This window comes from Pagrus major, chromosome 6, assembly GCF_040436345.1.
Source record: "Pagrus major chromosome 6, Pma_NU_1.0".
NCBI lineage: Eukaryota > Metazoa > Chordata > Actinopteri > Spariformes > Sparidae > Pagrus > Pagrus major.
Window position 1 is genome coordinate 35,135,063 of NC_133220.1, and position 27,596 is coordinate 35,162,658.

Genomic DNA, 27,596 nt, shown 5'->3' on the forward strand with positions numbered 1-27,596 from the left:
GTGCTGAAGGGTTAAAATGACTGTTTCCTTGAGATGTAAATGTTTAAAGGCAAATTGATATCTTTACTTTTTGTCAATATCTTACTAAAATTTCTCGTTTGTTCTTGGATTTCACTTCCTGTGTGACAGTTGTTCTGACTATAAGGCTATCATCAGGCGTGTTTTGAAAAGCTGGCCAAAAAGAGCTATAAAAGCTGTCAGTGTCACATCCTATCACTGCACATCATAGTAAACATTTTGTTTAGATTTTAAGGTTGAGACATGATGCATACCCACTACAAAAAAAGTAATATGAGACCATTGTCACACTCTTTACAACAATGCAGCATACAGTAGCTGCATTCACTGCACATTTTGAGCACAACACAAAGAGATTCAGGGTCTTGTTCCTAAACTTGAACATCCATATTGCTAAAGAACATTCAAGAATTATTTTGGGAGAATCTCATGAATATTTTAGTTTTAAATCTGTTTTGGACTCAACAGTCTGACCTCAAATCAAGAGGAAACTATCAGTTCTAGTGTCATTTGGATCAGTTGTAATATGATCTTAACAGGCTAAAAATACGCATCTATATCAATATCTATATCAATTTCACTATTTCACTTAGAACCACAATATAGTGGCCTGGATCACATGAGTGTTTCATGGGTTGTTTTTGGGCAGAACTGCCTTAAATAAAGCGAGTGCTTTGTACTTTATGCACTTTTCAGAATGTGGAAGAGAAATCTTAGCGACAGGCAACAGGAAAGCTATCGTGACATTATGGGTTGCACAACATGAAGATACAACATAATATTTTTCATGCCTTCAAAAGTTGTAATCCATACAGATGCTTCTCATCATATTTATGTGAAGAGTGTTGGCAGCCACATTGTACTTTTCTCAAACAACTGTAATGTTTTGGCCTCTTGAATATTCTGGATACTCATTTGTTCACATTTCAGTAGAAATCAGTCAGTGTTTAATCTGGTTTACAGTGCTATCCTATAGTACTTGTATAGTACTACATGTTAAGAATTTTAGTTTGGAGAAATTAAAGCTCAATGAGCCTGCGTGGGGAATTTCAACATCAAAAGCGTTGGTAGGACAGACTTGCGTCATGCAAGTGATTAAAGTCACAAAAAACATTCTTCTTGATTAAGTCAGACAGAAACGTGGAACTATTACAGGAATGAAAAATTGACAAAGCAAATAATAGAGGGAACCAGTTGGACGACAGGCCAATCTGTTCTGACCTCACGGACCAGCTGCATGGGTTCTGAGGCAGCGTGCCGCTCACCCTCTGACAAGCTCTGACATTCTTGTAGTTTTCAGGCCCTTTGTTCTAGTTATCGTTGTCCTCTTCATCGCTGTCCTTCATGGAAATGCCCTGCATCCCTCCTTCCCTCACTGAGGCGGTGGCTTCTTCCAAGGTCAGCCGGTTTCTCACTGTTTCATACATCTTACTGTTTAATGTGGAGTCCAGCACCCCTTGAAGGCGGAAGTCACGGTACTTTTTCTGTCCCAAATAGAAAAAAAGAAAGAATCAGAGACAGTTGGCGAAGGCCTTCTACATATTACTTCACAGGTTTTATCAGACAGAGCGTGTCCTGCTGTTGATGTCTTCATTCAGAAGGAACTCCAACATTTTGGGAAATATGTGTGTTTGCCTGAAGACAGCCTTTGTTTCTCTGGTCAGGTCTGTGCAGACATTTGGACACTTTGTAATTTTAACAAAGATAAAGCGAAGATTAGTTAGCATTCATCAATAGCAATATGCTGCAGTCATGTCATATCATAAAGATCATAAATCTGAGCAGCCAAATTCTATGCTATTTAACAAGGAGCTATATAGCCTACACACTTCTATCTGATTTAACAAAACTGGTTTATTCAGATTTGGTTTTCATTTTGTAGCTTTAGTCGGGTTCCACTGGTTATGGTCACATTATAATTGTCAAAGTACAACCCTGATTCCAAATGAGTTGTGATGCCGTGTAAACATAAATAAAACAGAATGTTATAAAATTGCTAATCCTTTTTGACATCAACTCAATTGAAAACAGCACAAAAACAACTTATTTGAATTTTGACCTCATCAACATCATTGATTGAACAGATTTTATTTGGGGTCAGATGGATACCTCTACACTGACACGTTGGCTTGGAGGTGTGTGGCTGTCATATTTCTGTCCTCACACTACACATATATTATACTTGACAGCAATCTTTAGAAAGGATATGAAATGATTAATCAACAAGATATGCGTCAGTGAATCTAGATGACCTGTCATCATTCCAACAGTGTCATCATCATGCTACAGTATTATCACCATCACTAGCTGTATCACATCCAGCTAAGATGTAAAGCTGAAATGATGTGAATGAGCTTTTACTTTTTGTTCTACAGCTTTCATTTTAGTGTCATCTTTACTTTTTTTAGATTTGATTGAATGAATGTTCTGGTTCAATCAGCCTCAGCCAGGTGTTCCAGTGACCTAAAGTGCTGGTGTTGTGGATGTGCAGCCTGTGAGGGATCATGTCTTACTTTATATGTGGGGCATCTTCATCTAACTTGAACTTCTCAGTGCTTCGCTATATTAGATTATACTGGATTATTATTACTGATGCATTTACTGATGCACCTACCCAGTTTGTTAAAGTTTCAGCTGGTTTCAACTATACCAACACCTCATATTTTGAGATGATTAAGATGATCTTAACTTTTACATGTAAAATCCGCAGAGTAGCAAGTAAGAGCTGCCAGATAAATGTAATGGAGTAAAAAGTACAATATGTACAAAATGTAGTTAAATGTATTATCAAGAAGATAAAAGCAGCAAAAACCAACTGGAACATTCAAAATGTTTTTCCTTGTTCCTAAGCTGGAAAATGTGATGTATTCATAAAAAGAATATAGTAAAGCCTGACTATAATAAGCAAATATTCATGACACTGCATCACATGCTTCAGCCCAGTCACCAGAATAACATGTTCAGTTAACGTTTCTGCAAACCAGGGATATGTACAACTTTGTACATCATACATTCCATGTTGATATTAAAAAAAAAAAAAAGTCACATCATGTTCTGATAACATGTATACTAGAGTACTTTCACAGGTGGAGGTGGAGGGGATGGTGGTAGAGTTACAGGCAGCAAGGCTGGTGAGCCAGTGACCTCAGTTTGAGCCTGTGTTTCAGGCTAAGTGTGATAGCGTGACCACTGGATATTTTGAACAAGATGTTGAGACATGTCCAGCCAGCTCCGTGGTTACAAAACCAGGTATTTTATGCCAAAACATGATCGTTTCTAACCCCAACCAAGTGGTTTTTGTGCCTTAACCTAACCAGACTGTAAGCACAGTGGTGTCTGAAGATAAAACTGAACCTAAAGAGATGTAAAGTTACAAAATAAATGTGTCAAGAAACATATGTTTGAAGAAACATTCATTGCCATACTCTGGTGATTGGGTTGATTCTACCTACTCATTTTACTAGTTTTATTCCATTAGCATACAGTGTAGCGGGAGATACGACATCAGTGGATTGCTACCACTCACTGTTAAAAGTCTCCACTCTACCAGAAAGACCAAATAAATAAAATTTAAAAAAAAGTGCAACTGTCAGAAATGCCACACTGTGTGTGAACAGAGCAGACTAATCATGTTTTAACAGTAATCACCAAATTATGTGGGAAGCAGAAATGTAATGTTATAATGTGTCAGTAGAAATTAAGAGTCACTCAATTTTATATCATTGTCATTGATTTTTGAGAATATACATATGATAATGGTTCATGGAAAATGTGTGCTTACATTTAGACATGATGTTTAGAAATATAAAGGCAGCTGTTCACACCTTGACGATCCTGATGAGAATCTTCAGCTGATAAACATGGAGCTGCAGATCCATACGGTCAGTCAGCCATGTTCCTACAAGGTTCATAGTGCTGGTGTACCATTGCTGAAACAGACACACAAGCACACAGTACATGTACTCCAAGCTCGTTAACATCAAAACACACATGAGAAGCAACATTAACACTCAAAACAATGAATCCACAGCCCTGAAGACTCGTTTCTGTAATCTATCAGCTCTGCTCATGGTGTATCTGGCAGAGAAAGCATGTGATGTCATCCTCGCAGTGTATCATCATGAGTTTCCTGCCGATCCCTGAGAGAGAGGCTGGAGGGACGAAGCTGACAAACAAATCCTCAGCAGAAAGACGTCTCTAATCTGAAGATGTTCATGTCATGTTGGTTGCATAGCCTCATCAAGCCATTAGGTGACACACAGCACAGAGCAGGCGCTTCTCTGTAGAAGGCTTGTTCTGCTGCAGTTCAGCCATGCCCACACAGTCTACCCTGGGACCTAAGCTTAGGAAACAATTTGTACTCTGGTCATGTTGGGCCCCATCAGATACACCCATAGGCTTAGGATCTATTTGAGTCTGGAGTGTGGACCCCCGGAAGATCCAGCAGCCAATGAGATGTCAGTTAATGGGAATCCTAATAAAGAGTACAGCTTATGATGCTCTTGGCGTGCAGTGACATTTTTTGCCAACAGCACTTGTCATAGTCCATGAAACAAATCTTCTAGGTGTCAGTTTGGCAGTATGTTCCAAGATATATTGCCTTTGACTGTTGCAGTCTCTCTCCTTGATGATGAACATGTCTCTCGAGTGTTTTCATGACAGAAAGGTAATGTAAAGGTTCAGTACAAAGCCAGCTCAGGCTTTTTATTCACATTATTATTGATATTTTCACAACTTTTATTTGTACATTTCTATTTGTAGCATCTTTTCCAAATGTTTTTATTGAACTGCTTGAAACAGCACCTCTCTGGACTGCAGTGTCTGTCTGTCTGTCTGTCTGGTTGCTGAAGCAGTGTATTCCAATCAGTGAGTCCATTGAAGAGAAGCCCATGAACCGGTATTAAATAGTACGTAGGCAACCAATTAAATGTAGTCAGTGAGAAACTGTGAAACTGTGAATGAGTAGGAAAAATTGTGAAAAGAAGACAGGCTGGTGAAATGATAAAATGACACAAGTGGAGTTTTCTCATTCCCCAGGAATGCTTGTGGCACAGATACCTTTGAAAGACCATCACAACAAGTGAAGTGTTAAATTATATTAAACGACGTTATTATGAAGCACAACATAAAAGGACTGAACAATGACCATCCTCTTAAAATGTCATCAAACTCTTGATAGTATACAGTCAGGCCTACATTGGCATTTGTTTGTATTGAAGTCACTGGTTTACTGATTCAGTAATGGTGCTGTTGAACTCACTCTATAATAAGTCATTCACTTTAACAAGTTAAAGCAACATTATGTAACTTTTTTTTACTCTAAAATAACAGCTTTAAATCACTTTGATGGTACAGTGTCTTGTAACGGTGAATGGTGTCTAGGATCACAGCGTTACATACATGTTAACTTAAACATACAAGTTTTCAACACATAATATTGTTATGATGTAATGACTTTTGTTTGTAGTGAGCACCTACATTACATCTGACAGACTGACAGATTAGGGGTCTCATTTATAAACAATGCGTACGCACTAAATGGGGCCTGAGAGGGCGTACACCACTTCCCACGCAGACGCTGTGACTTGACGGGAGAATGTGTGCACCTGTAGGTAAACCCTGACCCATGTGTATGAACATTTTGAAGCAGGGGAATGCGGATGCAGATGGTGAAGAATTGAAGCCAGACTGTAAAATGAAGTCTCGTACATTTAATTCCACTTAATATAAAACGTTTCACATAGATCCATGTTATGATAAACATTGTTATGTGTACTTGTACTTTAATTTCACATAAAATTTTAAATGACATCTGTTGGTGATTGAATGTTGAGCGATTATTAGATCCAACTATTGATAAGCTTATACTTTTAGCTAGAGAGCCAGAGCAGTGTATGTTATTAATATGTATGACATGCAATTTTTGTTAAATTGATCCGTTATCTAAGTATTCACAACATAATAATACTTTTTCAAAATCTTGCTCTGCTTGTATCTGACCAGGGAAGCCTGCTGGCTGTGGGCTTTAGTGTATTTCACTATATTCACAACCTTGTATGACAAAGAAGGAATGTGTCAATTTTGTAATTATAAGGTTACACAGACTCATTTAACATCAGCTAGTACATGCCGACAGAGAGTTAGTACTGCAAAGAAGACAAAGCAGCACTTTTAATCTCTGCCTTAAGAATCAATGGACACAATTTGGTCAGTACTAATAAAGTACTGAGGTACCATATAGTGGACCTAGTTCTGTCACCATTTACACAGGTGATACATCCTTTAACATTGAAATGTGTCCACTGCTTTATTTAGACAAGACCTCTCTAAACAGTAAGCTCTGCAAGGCACAGTGAGCTCAGAGCATGGCAGCCATGCAGAAACAGAGCCGAAAGGCTGCAGATGTTTCTCTGTGGGCCCTGGCTGTTGCCAGTCTAATTGATGGATAATGATGAGTGCGGGCTGATACTAATAGAAGCCGACTGACTTTCACCAGTCAGGGTCACAGCAGAACGGATGCAGATGGGGGAGAGGTGGTGGTGGTGGGGGGGTCTGGACAAGAATGAGAAGAGAAATGAAGAGGAAGGGGGAGCAGTGTGTTAAAGAGAGATGTGATACCATACCATTTTATGTTTGAATCTTAACAATCTTTTAAGAAAGTCATCAAATATAAGCTTTATTGTCCATCAATTTTGATAAAGTAGAAAGTCAAATATTCTGGTAACTGGAAAATATTTGCTGGCAGTTTTCTCAATCACAGCAATAATGTTAATTGACAATAATGACTGTTGGTGTTATTGTAGATTGTAGGGCTGGGCAATTTGGCCTTCAAACATTTTTAGGCCATATCCGATACAATATATATTTCAATATTCGGAAATCTTCTTTTAAAGTGCTTCATAACTGCTATGACTAGGTGACAAAATCAAATATCACAATATTTTTTTAACAAAATACCTCAATATTGTGACAAATTTGAACACAATGAGATTTTTGATTAATAATCAGCAGTAATAATCAGCAGTAATGTGGATATAATGAGTGAGTGGGTAAAGACAAGTATTAGAACAAGTAGAACAGTCTGGTGAGTTCACTTTACTGTCATGCAGCCTTTAAAACCAGGAAAAGACAACATCTATAATGTCATCATAATATAATCATATCCAACATCTAAGACCATATATAGTCTCATATCACAATAACCATATACTATCTATATATTGCCCAGCCCTACTTGATTGTACAGAAATTATTCAACAAATACACATGTGCTTCATAGCTGGTTCTGAATTAAATCTTCATCTCAAAAATACTTTTAAGATCCATCTATTCAATGTACTGCATATAGAATAATGAAACAATCGCCATTTACATTGTTCCCTATAAACCTCCCTATCACTAAACAATTTGATCTTTCACCGGGCACATGGTCAACCGGGAAAAGGAAGGGTTAACTGGTGATCCATTTCTATTAGAGACTAAATGATTGAATAAGTCCCCTATTTGTCCTGAGTTATTTGTGACTGAGGAAAACTGCGATCAGCAACGATCCAGTTGTCTTTGCCAACAGCGGTGCCAACAACAATACCACTTGGAGACGCTAGGAGAGAAAACTTCACCCACTCTAGGCAGAGCAAAGAGAGGATGGTGAGTTTGACCAACTGGAAGTCTACTGATACTGGCTTTTGTTGGCACATTGACCTCGGCCTGTGACAAATACTCCTAATTCACGCAATAAAATGTACAAATTCATGCTGTAGCCTTACACTCAATCTCATAACATCATGAAACAGACACAGATTGTGTGGTGTGTAGGAAGCAATAGAAACACAAAGATTTAAATACGTTCTGGTTTTTATGCAAATGTCTTGTCTAGAGTGAGAGTCACAGATGCAAACATAACATCATAACTTCAGCCTGAGAACTTTGAGAAATGTGTCTGCCTGAACTAACAATTTCTATTATTATATTATATTATATTATATTATATATACATAATTTGTCCAATTTTGAATTGCTAGACAAAAAACCAAAAGCTGCTCAGTGGGACTTCAAGCTCACCCTTGCCCTGAAACCTGTTGAGGCCGTAAGAAAGGGCAAAGAGCAGGTCTACATGTAGGTCAAGCTTAGTCAGTGGAATATGGGTAAATGAGAAGATGGCTGTGCCGAGGCAGTGCTGGGGTGAATCAGTGAGGCGACCTGGTGCCAGCAGCTTTCTATCTGTCGCTGTGTGCCTGTGAAGGCTTCGGCGTGGCAGCAGGCCTGTGATCTCGCCCCGAGCACAACCCCCCGCCGAGAGGCCAGGCCTGGAGTGACTGATCCACTGAGTGGCTGCTCTCCCTCTTTCTATCATTTACTCCTCCTTCACTTCTCCTTTTTCCTTTGACTTTGCACCGTGCCATGCAGCTCCCATCTGCAGCCATTTTTGCAGCAGCCATTTTGTGCCCTGTTCTGCGTTACTCCTCTTCATTTTATATAAAAAGAGGCTTGACAGTTATGTCACAAGTCTTCTTGCTGCCATCACTGGCATTTTGGAGGTCTGTCAGGGACATCTTGTGTACACATAATGCTTGTGATTTTCATCAACTTTAAGACATTTTCAATGCCAGTCTGAATGGAATACTAGTTTCATCATTTAATAAAAGAAAGTGACTGTTGATCCATCGGGAGATATTTGCATGCATACTTTAGATTCTCATCAGGAGAACAGGAAAAAGAAATGCTGAAACTACTGAAGACAGAAAACATGTTCAAAACAGTTTTCCTTATTCCAGTCTAAGGATAGAGTCTCATGCTGGATCTGTTATAAAGTCATTTTTATACAAATATGTGATTTTGGTGTATCAGTTGGCTCGACTCTTTTAAACTTTCACCAGCCATATGAAGGCATATGAAGTGAAACACATGACATACTGCCGAGTATCATTATGTTCCAGATGTCCAGTGGGATTTAATAATTCCAAATATCAATGTGATTTTAAATGATGATTACTTATTTCTGGAGCCGAACCCAGAAGTGCCAGTTTCACTTCGACTCTCTATAAGAGCTGCCTTAAAAACAGATTCATCAAAAAACAACTGAGTGCATGTCCCGTCAGTAACTTCAGAAATGTAATTAAAAGTTGACTGTCTGATTAACTTGTCTCCAACGAGTCCTTCAAACTAACCACAATTAAAACGTTGGATATTGCACAACTACCAATTAGAGCATTATCTTAATTTAATGTGACCTATATGGTCACGTTGGTTTCACAGTGAGTCATTTAATGTGAAGGTACACTGGTTCAGAAAACTGACACCCTAACACCCCTACAGCTAATCAGTAGCTGCCATGATATGAACTCAAAATTCATCAGACATCAATGATTCACGATTTTCCTAAAAGGCCTAGAAATCACATTAACTGAATTCCGTTGTAAGACCACAGTCACTGATGTAATCATGGATGATAATCCAACCCATGGATACAAGGCTAACACTTCTGTCCCTGTGGACAGCATTATTTTCAAGTTCTCTCGAAGAGAGTCCTCTTTTTAGGAAAGTAATCATAGGGTTGCCTCCATGCAGATGGGTTATGTGCTTGACATTGCATGTACAATCAGGTACACAGCTGTTTCAACTGGCACTGTGCTGAAGACAGCTGTTGATGTGATGCATCAACCCTGCTCTGGATTTCCTGAAGTCTCCTATGGCTTGCCTGAGTAAAGCTGTGATGTGGGAAGGGCCACTGGTTCATATGTATTACAGGGGACTCTCCTGGATGATGGTATGATCCTATAGATTTACGTTATGACCACCAGTTTCAATTATTTCAACTTCTGTTTTATCAGTCATTTTAGCATGGTGGATTGCTCTAAATGCTGCAATACTCCTAAGCCTCGACTGCTGTTGCTACGGAGAAAAAGTCTGCCAGAGGCACTAATCAGAGTTATTCCCAATTAAAATTAATTTCAGTTCTAAGAGCCATAGTTGCTGAATTTATTGCCCATTTATTTACCAGAAATTTAAAGTGATTTGCATTAAGCTGCAGATTGTAAAATCAGTTCTCCACATCATAATCCTTAGCTCCCACCTGCCATTAGCAGTGGACATGACAGAATTTGAATCCCTGTAACTGATTTTTTTTTTTTCCCAAAATGTCATATGGGAGTCATATCAAGCACTGAGCAAATACCGACTGGCCTCTGATCTGGGTGCTCCTTCTCCAAATACTGTCAACAAGGAGAAAACAAGGGCTACAACCCTGCAGGATGATCTTAATGTCAATAAGCTTGTGAGGCTGGACTTCCAACTTATAGCTCACAGACCATGTTGATCACCACTGCTGAAAGAAGGAAAGCTATATGGCATGTTATTGACATATTTGAATGCGAAGTGCCAATACAGGACACATCTGAATCTTTGGAAAACTAATGCTAGTTTCTATATGTGGATGGAGACTTTTATGTCGCAGCCTTCCTAACTTTCATGATCAATTCTAGCATCTTTGTTAGAGTATCTTATATCCATGTACTGTATGTGTTATTTTCGAACATGTGAAGGAGAGAATGCCTTTTTTCCTAAGCACTGTCTAAATTCACCCTCAAATAAGCCTCACCAGTCAGGTGATTGGGGATGGGGCTGGATTATAATGGTGACAATGGGCAACATCTGAATTACCTCCTTCTTAAACCTTTTCCATTATTTTTTGTTCTCTTATCTTTTGCATTTCTCCTGAATAACTAACTGCAGTAATTGATTCTCAAATATTACACAAAATGTACCTTTGACATCTTAACATTGATCTTTCATGAGACATTGTTTAATCTTTGAATGATTTTTTTCTTTATTTACACAGCACAGTTTCAACTCGATGTGTAGTTGGGGTTCCTGCTCATTTTACCAAGTTTCTTATCCTGATCTGCTTTTGAGTCCAAACAGAAAGGTTGCTTATATCTTTTACCCTGACTTTGCCCGTCTTCCCTTCTTTTTTTACACCATTTCTCGAATTATTTTTTAACCTTCTCCTACATGCACTTATCTGAGCTCTTTAAACCAACTGTTAAAATATCCACATGAAAAAGCCACAGTGTCACTGAAGAATCCTGGACATGGTGACAGTCCTTCAGGGCGGGTTTAAGACATTGTGGCGTCCACACGTTGATAAAGTTGAAAGCCACTTTGATGCTTGTTGAGCTCATCAAATGAACAGTGATGGCCCCTCTTGCTTTGTTCCTCTTGGCAGGAACTAACAAAAGAAAATCATCAGAACAGACAAATTCACCCAAGCTCTCTTTTTTAGGCTGCATGGGGATCAGCAGGGGGCTAGCACTTCCTGACAGCCAAAACAAGCGTAATATGGCTCTGAATACATAATGCCATAACCCGACAGGGATCAAATCTGTGACATTCTAACGAGTTCCATCTGAAGGAAGGGCTTCATTCCTTCAACTGGGTTATCTGTGTGTGTGCATTTGTGTGTTTTGCCACTTCACAACATGCTGATGAACCCCTACCTATACACAGGCGACATGCACGCCCAGCACAACACAACACACACACTCCCACATACACACATATACATCTGCTGGTCCATCCCCCTTCGAGCGAGAGCTAGGAGACAGTACGACCTCCTGCCCCCATCTGACACCAACCTACCCATCCCACTGAAACCCCCCACCCACCACTACACACACACACACACACACATACACAAACCTCGCCTTGAAGCCAGCGTTCACACCCAAGTCTTCACATACCGCTTGGCAGGGGGGGCCTGCCACCAGCCGGATTTGATGCAAAAAATGGCACACCTCTCCTTCCCTCCCTCCCCATCCACCTACTCACCTCTTTCATGACCCTTTTGCATTTATTTGCTGGGTGGTGTAATGAGAGGGAACTGGCCTTTTTAGATTGGATGAGCAAACAACACATAAAGCTTGAAGTCTGCAATCACTGCAATCTGCTCATGTCAGCAGACAACTTTCACTTCACTCTGAGAGCACTGTGAGGAATTACAAGCAGAAGCGTGCTCAAGAATAGATCAATGCACCTTTATTAAAACTGAGATGATGACGTGACATAGATGTGGGCAGAATAAAGAGTACTATACAGTATGTGTATATGTACTATTGCCCCTCTTTGTCAGGTCCAGGTGCTAAGGACGCACAAGAACAGACAGACATTCCTGTTGATGTTTCCACTGCATCGAACAACAATGACGGTGCATTAGTTTGGTCATAAATTAAAAATGACAGCCATGTTTGAAGAAACAACATAGTTGTGTTGCTCACATGTTCTTTGTTGTCATTGTTGTGGGTTTGATTGTCATCTATTTCTGTTTTAGAACATAAGCAAACTATTTGAAAAGGTCTGCCGCTCACTGGCTTTGTTTCAGTTTAAGTTATTATAGCTCTATTGATCCCAGTAGAGACATTTGTTCTCTGCATTTAACCCATCCTAAGTGATAGGAGCAGTGGGTAACCATTGTGCGGCGCCCTGGCACAAACTCCAATTCTATGTCAGTGCCTTGGATAATGCAGAGATGCTCACAAGTCATTTTTTGCAAGTCCAAGTCAAGTCTCAAGTCTTTGAGCTAGAGTCCAAGTCAAGTCTCTTATGGTTGTAATGAGTGTTCTATCATCTGCTGCATGCTGTCCGGTCTGTTTAGAACACTGCGTAGTTATAGCTAAGGAATTCAAAGCATGTACTGTATTATCATCACTCCTCTGTGTTAGCATACTGTAGCTGACATGAATAAGTCTTTCTCTTGGTTAAACGTTTGCCTGCTATGTGAATGAGGATGATTAAGTAACCAACCATTTTTATAGTCATGGCAACAAGTGTGGCAGCAAACACACACTCATCTTTTTAAAATATTCAGTAAACGCCAATCTAATCAAGTGAACCTCCCTCAGCTGCAAAGCTAGTAGCAAGCTAATGTTAACATTAGATAGCCGATGCTGAGCTAAACATATTTGCTAACCGTCCATAGGCGCTGAGGTTAACTTTCACGTTACCAAGTGACTGACCTATCCGGGTGTGTTTTCAGGTGCCTGATAAAGTTTCATGTGGTTGATCCAGTGTGTGATTTTAAGATGTCATGCCGGCTTTACACAAGCAAAAGAGGCGTGACATGTAACGCCCGGGTAGCATTGTGCGTGCGTGTGGAACCTCATGCTTTTCATTCAGCACCCATGTTAACTGTGTAGAGCAGCCACACAGCCCATGTGAGCAGCGCGGCTGCAGCAGCACATCATCTAGAGATTCAGAGACTTACCTATTTTTCCCAGTTCTCAGCAGAAATAGACCTGAAAGTGATCTGGGGATAGACATACCAGTGTTTCACAGTTTCAAGGTTTGTACATGTTGAATGTGTCTCCATGTAAAAAGATGACAAACCAAATTGTTTGAGGATATACAGGTTAGGTTAAGAATGTAAAATATGGCTAATTCATCAGCAGCTTTTTTATTTAAATAAATCACAAATGGAAGAGAAGTAAATTAAAACAAATCCCTGGAGGGTGGGTGGTCATAACCAATTATAGGAAGAGCAACCACCCATAAGGGCTGTGCTGAGGTCAAAAACAAGTGCGCATAATTGTAACACAAAAACCGGAGAGCAAGAACAGAGTTTTAGAGTTCATGGAGGAGCACGAGAAATCTGCACAGAGTTGTAAAGAGTTAATCTAAGAGTTAACAGAGTTGATCAAATCTGAATGTGAGCAGGGTTCATCAGAGAGTGAGTTTTGAGGGGAAAATCATAAATATGAATAAACTCAAGGGAACTATTGCAAGCTTTAAGGTTAAATACCATCTTGATTGGAGGTAGGATAAAGGCACCATTAAAGTGCGTATGAGAAAAGAGTAAAGTAAAGGGCAAGTAAGACAAGATTATTTACACACACACACACACACACACACACACACACACACACGCAACATGTGCGCGCACACACACAAAACCCCAAAAAAGCCAACTGATTTGTTAGGTCAGAGGCCCTCTTTTGTGGGGCGGCTCAGGAGCTTTTGTACTGCTGAGAGCCAGGAATGTTGGAGCTGAGGAGGGGCCTCACCACAGGGGGTACACAGGGATTACAAGCAACCTGGGACTCTGCCTCTTTCTGCCTCTGCTGCTGCTCCTGTGTGTGTGTGCATGGTTGTGTGTGTGTGTGTTTTCAAAAGTTAGGGCTGAGTAAGAAACCATAGTACTTGTTAAGTGTTGCCTAGATTATGTCAGGAGAGTTCTGAAAACTGAGTCCAGTTGCCATTAAATGCTGGGTTATATTACGGTCTAGTGTACACAGTACATGCTTACCCTAGCATGAGTGCAGCTTTTATAAATAGTCCCTAGAATGAAAAAAAGGTGACATTTGCTGCTTCCCATTTCTTCAAGTGCTTATCTGCAGGTCATTTATGGTGAAAATTAGAGGTCCAAAGGATCATGATATTGCTGTGGGTAGGCGTTAAGGTTGGGTATGTAGCTGAAAGGGTTGAAGAGTTCAAGGTTAAGTGGATGCAGTAGTCTTCACATGTTGAAGCACAGTGGAAGTGCAGGTTGTTGATTCCCAGGTTGACCAAAATACCTTTCACGTTCAGAAAGTAGTTGTGGTTAATGATCTACCCTATTAGCATGCTAATGACTTGGATACTGTGAGTGGAGGAATCAATTTACTGATAAACGCGTCCACTTAAAAATCATAGAAAAAAAAACACCTTCAGAACTTCCCTTAGAATTATCCGCTCTCTAATTTTTCTTCAGTATCAAAGTCATTCAGTGATAGTTGTCAGTGTACATCCATGTAACCGTGTAACTGAAGTTCTACTTTTAAAGGTGCTAATACAACAAAATCTAAACAAACATATAGGCCGAAACAAAATGGTGCTGTTTACATTTTGGGTCCCATTAGATTAGCATTTCTGACTCACACAAAAGTCAAATTTCTCACTTAATATATATGTGAAAAAAAAAAAAAAAAGGGGGGGGGGGGGGTCATTTAATACAAAAGACATTGCTCAGGATGGGATTTAAATTTCATCAGCAGTAGCCAGTTTGCTGTAAACAAGAGGTAAGTTCAGCTGTATTTATTACTCAGGTGTAGGTAAGAAATGTGGATGAATGACTGGTGTTTTGACAAACATGGCTGGCTTCTCTGCATTGTGAGGGTTGAGCAGATCTCTCCTTTTCTCTCTCTCTTTCTCTCTCAACCCAACCAGTTGAGGCAGATGACCGCCCGCCATTGAGTCCGGTTCTGCTTGAGGTTTCTGCCTGTTAAAAGGTGTTTTTTTCTCACCAGGTGCTTGCTCATAGGGGAAATGTTGGGTGTCTGTGAAATGAATTAAGGAGTATGGTTTAGACCAGCTCAATTTGGAAAGTGTCATGAGATTGTTGTGAATTGGCGCTACACAAATAAAGACTGACTGGTTGATTTTGTTCCTCTGACTCCCTGTGTGACCACTTACTTCGTGTTTCGGGCTGCTATAAATGCTACCTGCTAATCAAAGCTAATACTGTTTAGTCTGCCTGGATATAATGAGATTTCTAAATACAACCACTTTGTGTGTCATCCACTTGGTTCATTTCAATTTCGTCACATCTGGAGGCAAAAAGTAAACATTTTTTGTTCAGTCAATACTTCTATGCATATCTTATGTACATATATGTACAGTAATTAATTTTTTTATTATAATTTATTTCTGGTCTTAAAATTGGTGGTGAGTTGACAAAAATGTTCCGGACTAGTGAGCCTTGACTTTGACCATGCATCTGTACATTTTTTACAACAGCATAGTCTCTTACTCACCATTGCATTCTTTATGATTTGTTGGGTAGGACATTATTGACCATTCCCAACAGCACTGGTATGGTTTTATCTATAAAGCGATACTGGTTGAACTTTCGGATTTCCTCTGAACCCTTCTCTGTTAAGCTCTCAGTTACCACAGACTCCTTTCTGCTTTTTAATTTTCCCCCACGTGTTGACAGATTTGGGGAAAACTGCATTTTCAGACTTCCTTGGTCATGGAGTAACTTGCAAAGAGACCTAATTATCCACATTTGTATATATTGATGGATTTCAGGTCATCATTAGGAATGTGGTGAAGATGGCATGTGCTTGTTTTTCTTGAAAGGCCACTTTGTTGAAAAAGCTGTTCTGTTTTATTGTCGATCAATCATTCCAACAATCTTTATTTGTATAGCACCAATTCACAACAAAAGTCATCTCATGACATTTTCCAAATTGAGCAGGTCAAGACCATACTCTTTAATTCATTTATTGACAGAGATCCAACATTTTCCCCATGAGCAAGCTCTCGACAACAGTGGTGAGTAAAAAACTGCCTTTTAAAAGGCAGAAACCTCGAAAAGAACCAGACTCATCATGTTTTATATGTTGTGATTTGGTACGGCTACTACCTTGGCCAGGTCTCTCTTGTAAAAGACATTTTGATCTCAACAGGACTTCCTAGCCAAATAAAGGTGAAATAAATAAATAATACATTTTTGGTTGTTGATGAAAAATATGTGGGACAAGAAATTGACGTCTCATCCCTTCCATTTATGACACATTCCCATCAACAGCACTTGGACGCCTCAGTAAAGTGTCTGACATCACAACTTAAAGATAAGCACATTTTAAAATGAATCCAAAATCATTGAATTAAAGTAAAGCCTATATTCTAAATAAATCCATCATCTCATTTGAAGCGCAATGACTGGTAACTACACACAGAGATGATGGCTATTGATTGGTATCCACTTTTTCATGGTCATGCCACCATTTAGCTGAACGCTTGGTGTGGATGTCTGAGCTTCTGCTCTACGCAGAAGAGATTAACAGTCTGTATTGTCATTGCTATGCTAAGGCCATGTATGTGTGTGTGTGTGTGTGTGTGTGTGTGTGTGTGTGTGTGTGCGTGCGTGTCTGTCTGTGTATGTATGTGTGTGTGTGTGTGTATGTGTGTGCGCGCACGTGCGTGCATGCGTGTGTCTGTGTGTGTGTGTGTGTAAGAGAGAGAGAGAAAGAGAGAGACAGCGCATGTCCTGCTGAGACCCAGCTGTGTCTGCAATTAGCAGGAGGCATGGAATGATGATTGCTGGTGCGGCAACACTAATGCCAAGTGACAGGCTTCCTTGTGAAGGAGAAGGAAGGCCGCTGAGTGCCATAAAGCAACACTACTTTTTCTTTCAAACACGCATGCTTACACTGGTATACACACATAGCCCACATACACATACAGAGAGAGACGAGGAAACAAATACGATGAAGGCTGGTGTGGGTGGGGGAGCTTTAAATCTGACTGCAAGACATTATGCACTTTGGACAAAGGCTTGTCTAATCCTACCTGCTCTGCTTTTCAGAGCCCGCTGCTGGCCTATTCTCGTCCTACTCACCAGCTCAGGAGAGAGAGTCCATTGATGACGACACTCAATTACCATAGTAACTGAAACAGTAGGTAAGGAGGCGTCCCCCAACCCCAATCTCAGTACCAACACTACAGGCCCCCATCCCTCCGAGCTCCATGCCCACCTTGTCACCCAACAGGAGGACTAAGCTTGACCCTCAGAGAACAAATAGGGCTTTTCACATGAGGTTAATGGGGCTCAGCATCTTGCACTGAATGACATCATCCCTGAGGCCATGTCCACACTAATGTGGATAAATGCATCTTTCCTCCCTGAAATTCTATCGACATTAAGCTGGCATCTCCAACTCCAAACCCAGAACTTTTCACAAATATCACTTCATGGTTTACTTCACTTCAAAAACAAAAGACATTTGGTGTTTAAGTGTAGATGCTAATGTATAGTTGTCAGTCTAAACAGACGCAAAATCCATGTTCCAAAAAATCACACTCAAAGACAACAGTGAAAGGCTTGCTGTCAGAGCCTGCTCTGCGCTGCATCCCACTGCAACTTTAGCACTTTCACTCATCTGGTCAATCACTGTGAAATGTGGGATTTTTGTAGAATTAGTATTTTTGCTTTAACCATCTTCCTATTGTTGGTCGGTAGTGTGTGAATGGCAGACTTTTAGTAAACTCCATTTGACACAAACATGTTTTCAAATGTATCTGTATGTGTACAGACAAGAAAGGAGCTTTTCACAAGCACTAAATGGGTCTTAGCATCTTGTACTGGATATTGTCATCCTCGAACTCTCTCTCTCTCTGTCTGTCCCTTTCTTTTCATTCTGTTAGAGGGGGAGGAAGGAGCAGAGGGGCTCTGAAAGTAGGACTAAAGTAAAGTTTTGGGCTCAACGAGCTCACAGGTCTCAAACTGTTTTGATTGTGCCGGTGACACAAAAGGCAAACCATGGCTGACCATTGACCACAGTCTGAGCACAGCTGGGACGGCAACAAAACGGACTCAGTGGGCATTTCAGCCAGGCAGCTGGTTAAAAAGGAGTGCTGAGAAACAGGATGGCAGCCAACCCCGGGTGTACAATCACAGGAGAAAGGTAAATGTTTATCTCAGGTCTGTGTTTCTTTTCAGGCTGGCAATCTGGGTCTCTTACAAAACACCCGTCTCCTTCTTCCTGCAAGTCAGTTCAACGGACAAGAGAGTCTAAATAAGGAGCAACTTTATAAAAACACTGTGGTTTGGGGAAGGGAAGGGTGTATATTTGGGGCGGCGGGTGGAGGGGGTTGGGGGGCCATGTTGTGAGGAACTAAACAGTCGAAATTATGGTCAGCAACCAGTCATTGAGTAAACACACAATGAACGACAGAAAAGCTCTGTGGTGGACAATAAAAAAAGGAAAAACGGCGGCTTCAGGCCATGAGAAAAGTGAGCCATTCTACTTACAAAGAGCCGCTTAGGGGTGGATTGAGGGAAGGAAAAAGAGGGCTAAAACACTTGTGGGCTCAGGGAACTCTATAGGGGGAGTGAAAATGGAATAAGCCAGCAAGCACTTGAGGGTCCCGCCGAGCACCTGAATGAGATAGAGGGGCGGAGCGCCAGAAGGGGGTCTGGGGAAGGTGAATGGCCTTCTTTTTGGGTCCAATTTGTCTCTTTTCACCCTGCTCGCCCTGCTCCGGCTCTGACAGATGTACAAAGAGGGAGCGGCGCTGGGCCACTCATCCACATACGCCCGTGAGCAGCTGTCACTTTTGTCAGACAAGTTAATCAAACAAATGCCACCGTACCTCCTTTTTAACAAGGCGGAGGGAAAGCGGGATGGAAGGGGGCTGTAAAAGGGTGATAGAGACCTGAGAGATGACATGTGTGTCCTCGATCAATTCACCCTGCGGCCCTCATCAATAAACCAGCAGGACCTGACAAAGGAGAAGTCTCTATTAAACTTGTATTTCCCTTCTCTCAGGATGATCGTGGCTTTAGTGTCCTTAGCTGGCAAGGACGGCGCTGGGAATGCTCACAGAGGATGTAGAGCCAAAACGAAAGCAGGGAAACAAAAATGCTCTCTCTCAGTAATTATTAAGGACTCTAAGCTGCTTACAGACTTCATTAAACGGCAGTGAAACCTTTTCAGAGCATGTTTTGAACAGTCACACAGTCACTTTAACCTATCCGGCTTGGCTGGCCTTTTTTATTATTGTGAGCTACAACTATAACCATTATTTTCCTCCCTATGGCTTGTGTAATCCATTTACAGTTATTTTACTTCAACCTAAAAGAGATTAATGACTGGCATGAAAAACAACAAAAGGACATCGAGCAATATTGCAGTCAGAAGCCCCTTTCACACATGCACTGTAACTCTGTAAAAAAGCTGTCGGCATTATTTGCCCCGCACTTTACCCTGCCTGCTCCCTAGTCTTAAGTCCAGGTGTGCCACATGTGTGAATGTGAGTGTGAGCAGACAATTGTCCAGAATGAATTTACAGCAAGTGAGCGGGAGTGTCGACGACATTTAATATTCCTCGTTAGTGCTAATCAGCTGTAACAAATACTTCCGTACATACGCCGTCCCTGCGGAAATGGTGTTTAAACTTTTCATCGTGAAAGTTCTGCCAAACATCTGCCCAGAATATTTTCCCACTCGGTCTGTTGAGCTCGATCTAACCCTATGGCCAGTTCATGCTGCTGTTGGAGACAGATCCAAAATGCTGCAGCTTTCTTGCTACGTTGGGATCTCGGTGCAGTGTAGCTGCATCGCACTCTTCTTTGCTTGCCTGTATATTACATTCCACTCTTTGGCTGAGATTGCATGCAAATACTTGTTGTATTGATATCCACGTAAAAACAGTCATCATTACGGAGCAGTCTGTAGCCTCCTACCCAGGTGTCACCCCTCGCCCAAACCATACAGTGTATTTCCAACATGTGTGAACACGTCGGACACAACAATATCCTGTTGTATGTGGAGTATATCCTGATCTGATTCTCTGGATATTGTCTGGAGTTCATATGTGAACAGGGCTAGATTGTTGTGGATGAAGGGTAAAGGGCATCTGTTCATTGTTTCTCAAAAACAGCTAACTAATCCAAGAATCCAATTACGACCCCCTGTTCGCTGCTATTTCTCAAATATTTAAATTATAGATTTGATCTTTTCGGTGATGGCAGAAAAACCACTTGGCCTCTTTATTCTATCCTCACATAAAAGAGTTATATGAGCAGAATCTACATCTGACAGGCTGAGGGAGTTAAGTTTGCGTGTTGCCTGAGCTCAGTGTTGATTAAATTGTTCACTTGGCATGGCTGTGGTGGCGGCAGTTCATGACCGGAGCCGGCAAAGTGGTGAAGCCTCCCCGGACAGCCAAGTGGTATGACTGCAGCTCTATCAACCGCTCGTCTGCTGGCATTCTCTGTCACCACTATAAACCCCCCACTCACCCACGCACCAGTCAACAAACCCACCCATGGTGACTAACAGACATCAGTGGGGACAACAATCTCAAATTCCCCAATCTGTAGCTCAATCTGACCCCTAACCTCACTCTGCTCCGTCACAGCCGTCCAGCAGTTGGTGAACAGAGCAAGACGGGAGCAGCAGCTGCGATTAAAAAGCTCTTTAACTGTCACACAGAAGTGCAATATCGCCACGCTCGAGAATCTGATAACTACCCAAGGTCAACGGAAATACTTCAAATCAATCAATGAGCCGCGCTCCTAATCCCCTCCCGGCAAAGGCAGATTAAGTGTATAATTGACCTGTGTAATCCCAGTATCTGCAAGTCCAGCGGGGGGAAGGGATGGGGAAAGGGGGGTGGCAACAAGACTCACTGGCTCTAAAGCATCATCTCTATATTCCTCTTTCTTCCTGTTCTCCTTTCCCCACTTCCCCCAAAACAAGCTGGCATGTTGGTTGCCTGGGCTGGGTACAGAGGGAGTGTCATGGGGCAGGAAGCTGTGGTATATCAGTGCAGGGCTGGATTTGGCTCAGGCTAAAGACATGGCTTTTTTTAATCAATGATCCCCAGGCTGCGCCACACTAAGTCCCCCCTTCAGTATCATTTAAGCACATCTGTCTTAATCCGGGCCTCTTCAGCCACTCTTTCAAGAACTAAACCACGGAGGGGAGGGGGGAAGGGTGCAGGGGAACCAAATTAATTTCTCACTATTTCCCTAACACACACACACACACACACACACACACACACACACTCAAGCATCTCATACCAGACAAAATGCCAAACTACATCATATAAACGCAAGATGTGATAATAGACCAAAAAAGCAAATAAAAAACTACCTTTACAGTTTTGACAACTTACTGTATATGCTGCATGAATAAATTCACTGCAAATAAAGAGAATACAGACAACAGAAGGTCAGACCAAAATGTTTCTAAGGGAAAGACTGATGATCCAACTACTATTTAGCCAAAGACAAACGCTACATTGAACATCTTAAGTTCTTATTTATCATCACTGATGAATGTTACATTTCAGTAAATTGTGTGTCTCAATTTATTCATCAGCTCATAACCTTAATTTGGGGACTACATAAAAGGTGTTGTCATTGCCCCGTCTGTCTGTTGTCAGCGGACTGCATTATAGCATATAAATTACTAATTTGAATGAAGCCCATAAATGCTACATGGCAGTAACCAAGCCAACAATAACTGCTGGACAGCTGCATTGAGATTTTGATCAAGCCATCTATCTATTTCCCACCAATTATCTGGGTCTGTGTTATGGTGACATCAGGCTAAGCATAGCAGGGTGAATGACATCCCTAACCCCACCACTGTATCCCCAGGTCAGATGAGATATGTTATCCCTCCATTGTGTTCTGGGCCTGCCTCAGGGTTTCCTGGATGTGACCAGGTCTGCCTGTCCACAGACACAGCCCCTAACCTTCATGTGACATGAGAGAAAGACATAATGGTAACACCTGTAATGTGTTTTCAGCTAAACTGACAAAAAACAAGCAATCAAGCAGAAAGTTGTGAGCGGCACAAACACTGATCACTCATTTTTTCCTGTCAATGCTAGCATGCAAAAGTAGCATTTTAAAAATGTGTCCATTCTGAAGTTTGTTTCTGAAGAAAATCTGCAAAATATTTTCAAATGTGCTTAATATGGTCATGACCTGAGGCAGAAAATAAACACATCTTCACAGTCAATCTCTCTGCAGGGGATTTCAATGTAAGTTTAATCATGATGCCACGGACACCTGCCGTCAGATCAATTTTCACAACAGTAGAAAATATAATATTACAACTACTCCATGATTGGATTGCTAGTCAGGATTGTGATAAGTAAATAAAGTACAAAAGTAACGCATTTTATGCTTATGAAGGAGTAAAAATGACAACTCTTTATGACTGGTCAGAGAACTGGGTCAAATATCAATTAAAAATGTCCTGCTCTGACAAGCCCCCCCACCCGCCAATCTATGTCAGAACATGGGTATTAGCACTTTTCATGTCTCAGATTATGATTCATTTCTTGAGAAGCTGTTGTTTGTTTAACATTACCAGCATTAGAGCACATATGGGCCTGTCTGCTGTCACTCTGGATGTCAAATTGTGAGGGTTGACACATATTTAGAAATTATGAGGGCACAGTGAAATAATCTGCTTACTCTGGCTGATATTAGAGGGCATCTGAGACACTGTTAATGCATGTCATAACCCCAATTAAAATGACATCTAACCTTTGGCTTATTGTCTAAGCCAAACATGTTTAAGAAACCCAAATTACTTTGAGGCAGATGCAAAGTGTCTTCACTAAGCCTGTGTTCCATCTTCTACATCTAACCTTGAGTTTTATGAGGCAGGATCAGATTCCATTGTGTCCTGTCCAGTTGGCTGGAACCAGACAAACACACTTTGCTGTTCTTCAGATTTGGCATGGATGTGTGAAATGAAACATGCTTAAAGGACTTAATGTGTTGATGTGATTTGAAATGTAATCTCTTTACAGTCAACTATTATGGTGCTGGGATACTTGATGGGGTTCTTCCATTCTACATTATGGCCCACTGAAAGATTTCAAAGACTTTAATCTTGTCAACCAGCATAAAAAAACGTGTCCTGGTGGGTCACAAAAACATCATAAAATGTCTTTCTAGTCTTGAAAATGTAAATGGATTATATAGAGAAGGGTGAAAATTGTTTTTCAAGCACTTTGTTGTCGTCGCAGCTGTTTATTTTTGCTCTTCTTTCTTTCTTGTTTACGCCTTTGTTGATTTTAATTTTGACATTGTTTTCAGAATTTTTAAAGGAATTCTAGAAAATTGATGAATAAACTGATTTGGGAAATCAGTAATCTCACCCTGGCAAGTGCCTTCCTGTAATGGAGACCATGTTTAAAAAAAACGCAAACTTCCCAAAGGCATTTCTAAAACTAATTCATGGCGGAACATCATTATAGGAAATGTCCTATCCATGTGGTGAGCCGCCTTATTGTGAGCATGTATGGGACACAGGTTGTAATCCTCACCAGACAAAACAGATAAACACATGAAGTCAGCGTGGGAGGGGAGGGGCCGCCTAACAAAGCAAAGATTAGGGGGAGTCCATCCTGACCTTATTTTAAGAGGATGACCCCCCCTAAACACACATACACGCACAATAATAAACTTAACTAGGAAATAAAGTCATCTGATTTGTACAGCATATCTTACATTTTTAATTGAGTTTATGACAGACTTTTCCTGTTTTGAGTGTTTTTTTTACAATTAACTTGATCCTTATCCCATACTCTAGTGTTATTTAATGCTGGTTTGAGCCCTCTTTTAAAACCATTTTTAACTCCGCCAAGGAGACAGATTTCCCAAAAACTTGGATGAAGGATGGACTGAAGAATAGAACAGAACAGATTACATTAACTTTTAATGTCGATCTGGTTAAAGGGACAGATCCAGGAATTTCTTCTCACTTTCTTTGACATAGGGAGGGTTTTTTTTACATGTCCGTTAACTTCTACAGGAATAATGCATGGATCTTGATGAAAAAAATCAGGCGTATGGGTGAAGCTTGATTGAGTTAAAAGTAAATGTTGGGCCTTGGCAGAGGTATGTGCCCTTCTGAGTGACATTCTTGTTTCATTTTACACTTATCTTTTATTGGCATGTTTTTAACTTTTAATTTGATCTAAAAGTTGAATTTCATTGGATTGCCCTGTATAAATACATAGAATTGAATCAATTAAGTAGAAGACTGTTCCTATATAATAGCTGTTCTTGTGGTCTCCACGAGGTATTTCGGCAGTCGTTGTGGCTCCTAAGTGTAGTTCTGGGGTGCTACATGGGTACATAGGCTCTAAAGCTATACCATAACCCCTTGATGCATAACTTGTTGTCCCTATTTAGAGAGAGATTATGACCTTTATGTTTATGTCTATGTGTATATGGAAGAAACTCATTTCTGATGATAAAATATTAGTTGTGGGTCTGGGGCAATCTTTAGGTCAACATTTTGGGGCCCTTGCAGCACTCTACCTCCATGGAAGTCGTCCAGTTGTGTGAATTATTATATTAATCTAATTTGAATACTGTAACAGTCTGATGACAAAGGACATAGTGTATCCTCTCTAGTATGGGTTTTAGAATCAAACTGGGATACAATGCAGGTCTCATGGCATGTAACTGTAAATGACTACTAATGAATGATTTTAAAAAAGACAGGTAGAAACACAGCTCTGCTTTTAAGCCTAGAGTCAAGTACTAATGTTCCATCATGTGCTGCCATCCTTAACCAGACAAAGGACAGAATGAGAGAGAAGTAATGAAAAAAGGGTGAAGTGACAAGAAAAGCACAACAGAGCTGCAGAGAGCAGCTAGAGACACCTTCATCGGCCTCAGTGACGCCGTGGGGAGAACTGATATGGAATGACAACAAAGAGAAGCCAGGGTGAGACAAATCCCAGCAGAAAGGCTCTTGTGGAGGAAAAAAGGATACATGGCAAAGCAACGGGTCAAGATGTAGCATCAAACAGCAAACATCGACCACTGGACACCTCTCTGTCACCCTCTGTCAGGAAAACCGAGAGCAAGACGATAGGAGACGGATTACACCTCAAGGCCCTGGTTCATCACAATGGCATGGACAGATAGATGAAACTGTGTACAAGCCTACACTGTTCAGTCTGCAGAGAGTCAACCATGAACACGCACAGTCAGGATGCAGAGGTGACAGTTACATCAGCTTCAGAGCATTACACAATCTGGATGAGGTCCCTGTTCTCCACTGTTTTTACCAGTCTTTGTTTTAGCTCATCAACCCTTCAGCCCTCATTAAAATAAATACATTTGCAGATAATTCATTAAGCTATTTATTATTCATTCAATTGTTCTAATAATCATGTAAATAATAATTCTTGTGAACCTGGGAGCTGTGTTCTTGGGAGCAGCAGATCCCAATAAGGTCTCCTAAAGAAGTTAAGTGGCCAGACTAACAGCAATTCATTCAGCCCACCCACTAATTACAGCCAAACCTGGAAGGAAAGCTTGTGGTGACTGTCCGGTGAGTGGGCCTTGACCCATGGGGCCCGTCGTCAGGCACCGCCTGAAACAACTACATAGAGCCACAGCCTTGTGGGCCCAAAACTTGCAGGGATAGGCAATGGGGTTGGATGCAATGTCAGCCAGGTGGCAGGCAAAGGCAGGGACCTAGGCATGCTGACTCCACTCATCATAGACTGGTTCTAGGGATGTGGAATGTCACCTCTCTGGCAGGGAAGGGACCAGAGCTAGAGTAGTGGTGGAGCAGTACCATCTAGATATATCTATACCAAATCTATGCAAATCAACACCTGGAAGAGGGGTGGACTCCTTATCTGTAGTTTCCCAGGTTGAAGGTGTTGGGCAGTGTAGGAATACTCCCCTAGCTGAATGCTGCTGACTTTCAGGAGTCCTGTGGGAGGTACTGCGGGAGTATAGGGTATCGGGGCAGTTTCTATGAGCCATCCAGTCCTTATACAACTGGAGTGAGAGCTGTGTCCATATATTCAGCAGGAAATCAAACATGTTTTCAGTTGGTTCGACCAGGGCTGCCATTCATTACTGATTCTGTTTGTGATGCCCCAGGAGGAGCTTTAAGACGCTGCTGAGGAGAGGGACTACTGGGCTGCTGGTATGAATGGATGGATGGACAGACGGATGGACAGACAGACGAAAGACGAAGGGATGGTTAGACAGACGCTGTTTTACCAGATATAACCAATTAAATTGGTGAGTATGTTATCACAACAGACAGAGCTAATGGCCAAACTTCAAAGATAAGATCCAAAGGGAATTATCTTTTAATTAATGATTTTAAGATAAAAATAAAATAAATAAGAAATTAAAGAAAACACAACACACCAATGAATAGATGTTTTGGATTATTTGAAAGGAGGACACTGTTGTCTGTCTGAGCAAATTCCAAGTCCAACTAATAGAGATAAGGGCATAGATGACTTTTTCAAGATATCTCAGAAAAGACTTCACTTTGGCTAAGATTCTGAGTCGAAGAAAACACATTTGTTTGATCCTGATCACTACTGCAGATTACTGCACAGGCAGTATTCTTACAGCATAGCATGGTGTCCCCCAGAAAATTATTTAGCTCACAGGGTTAACTAGCTAGACCCTGATACATCCCCTATCTTGATCAATTTAAGTTCTAGATGACAGCCTAAACACTGAAGGAAATCTGGAACCTATCAACTAATGAACTGATTGTGATCTGCCTGAGAGAATGAAGGAGTGAACACTGTGCTGTGGATTGTTAGAAAATCTGATTGCATATTTAAAAGTTTAGTTTTATGAACTGTGGCTCAGGTTGGCCCGAGCAGCTGCTGGCTGGCTGGAAACCTAAACACAGGACTTTCAGCCACAGCAAATATCCAATATATCAATCACAATCTTTCCTCAAAACACACACTGGTGGTGTGTGATGAGTGTCAACACATAGGCGCCAATCGTTTTCTATATAGACCATGACACATTCTAGTGACTGTATTATGACTACTTCGTCTCTCTGTCTGATGTGTCCATGGTGAGATACATGTGGTATGTTGCACTTTTACAACTAAAAGATTGGGCTATTCTTAAAAGGTGCCTGCTCTGTCTTTTCAGAGAGTAACTCACAATTCACTAACCTAAGGGTTTTAATGCTTCTTTTAAAAGTCCTGAAAAAGAAAATAAGTACAGAATCTGTGGTGGGTGGCTGCCTGTAAACATGCACCTAAGCCATCTTACA

The 27,596-nt window shown here is 40.9% G+C and overlaps 1 protein-coding gene across 1 annotated transcript in view; it reads right to left on the reverse strand.

Annotated features, from left to right (window-relative positions):
• Positions 1 to 1,221: 1,221 nt before the first annotated feature.
• cadpsa (Ca2+-dependent activator protein for secretion a) overlaps positions 1,222 to 27,596 on the reverse strand; it is a 218,921-nt gene continuing 192,546 nt past the window's right edge. Inside the window, exons 28-29 of the mRNA XM_073468331.1 lie at positions 3,843 to 3,947; positions 1,222 to 1,502 (exon numbers count right to left, since the gene is read on the reverse strand). Of these exons, the coding sequence (XP_073324432.1) occupies positions 1,329 to 1,502; positions 3,843 to 3,947 (279 nt within the window). The 3' untranslated portion in view covers positions 1,222 to 1,328. The remainder of the gene's footprint in view (positions 1,503 to 3,842; positions 3,948 to 27,596) is intronic.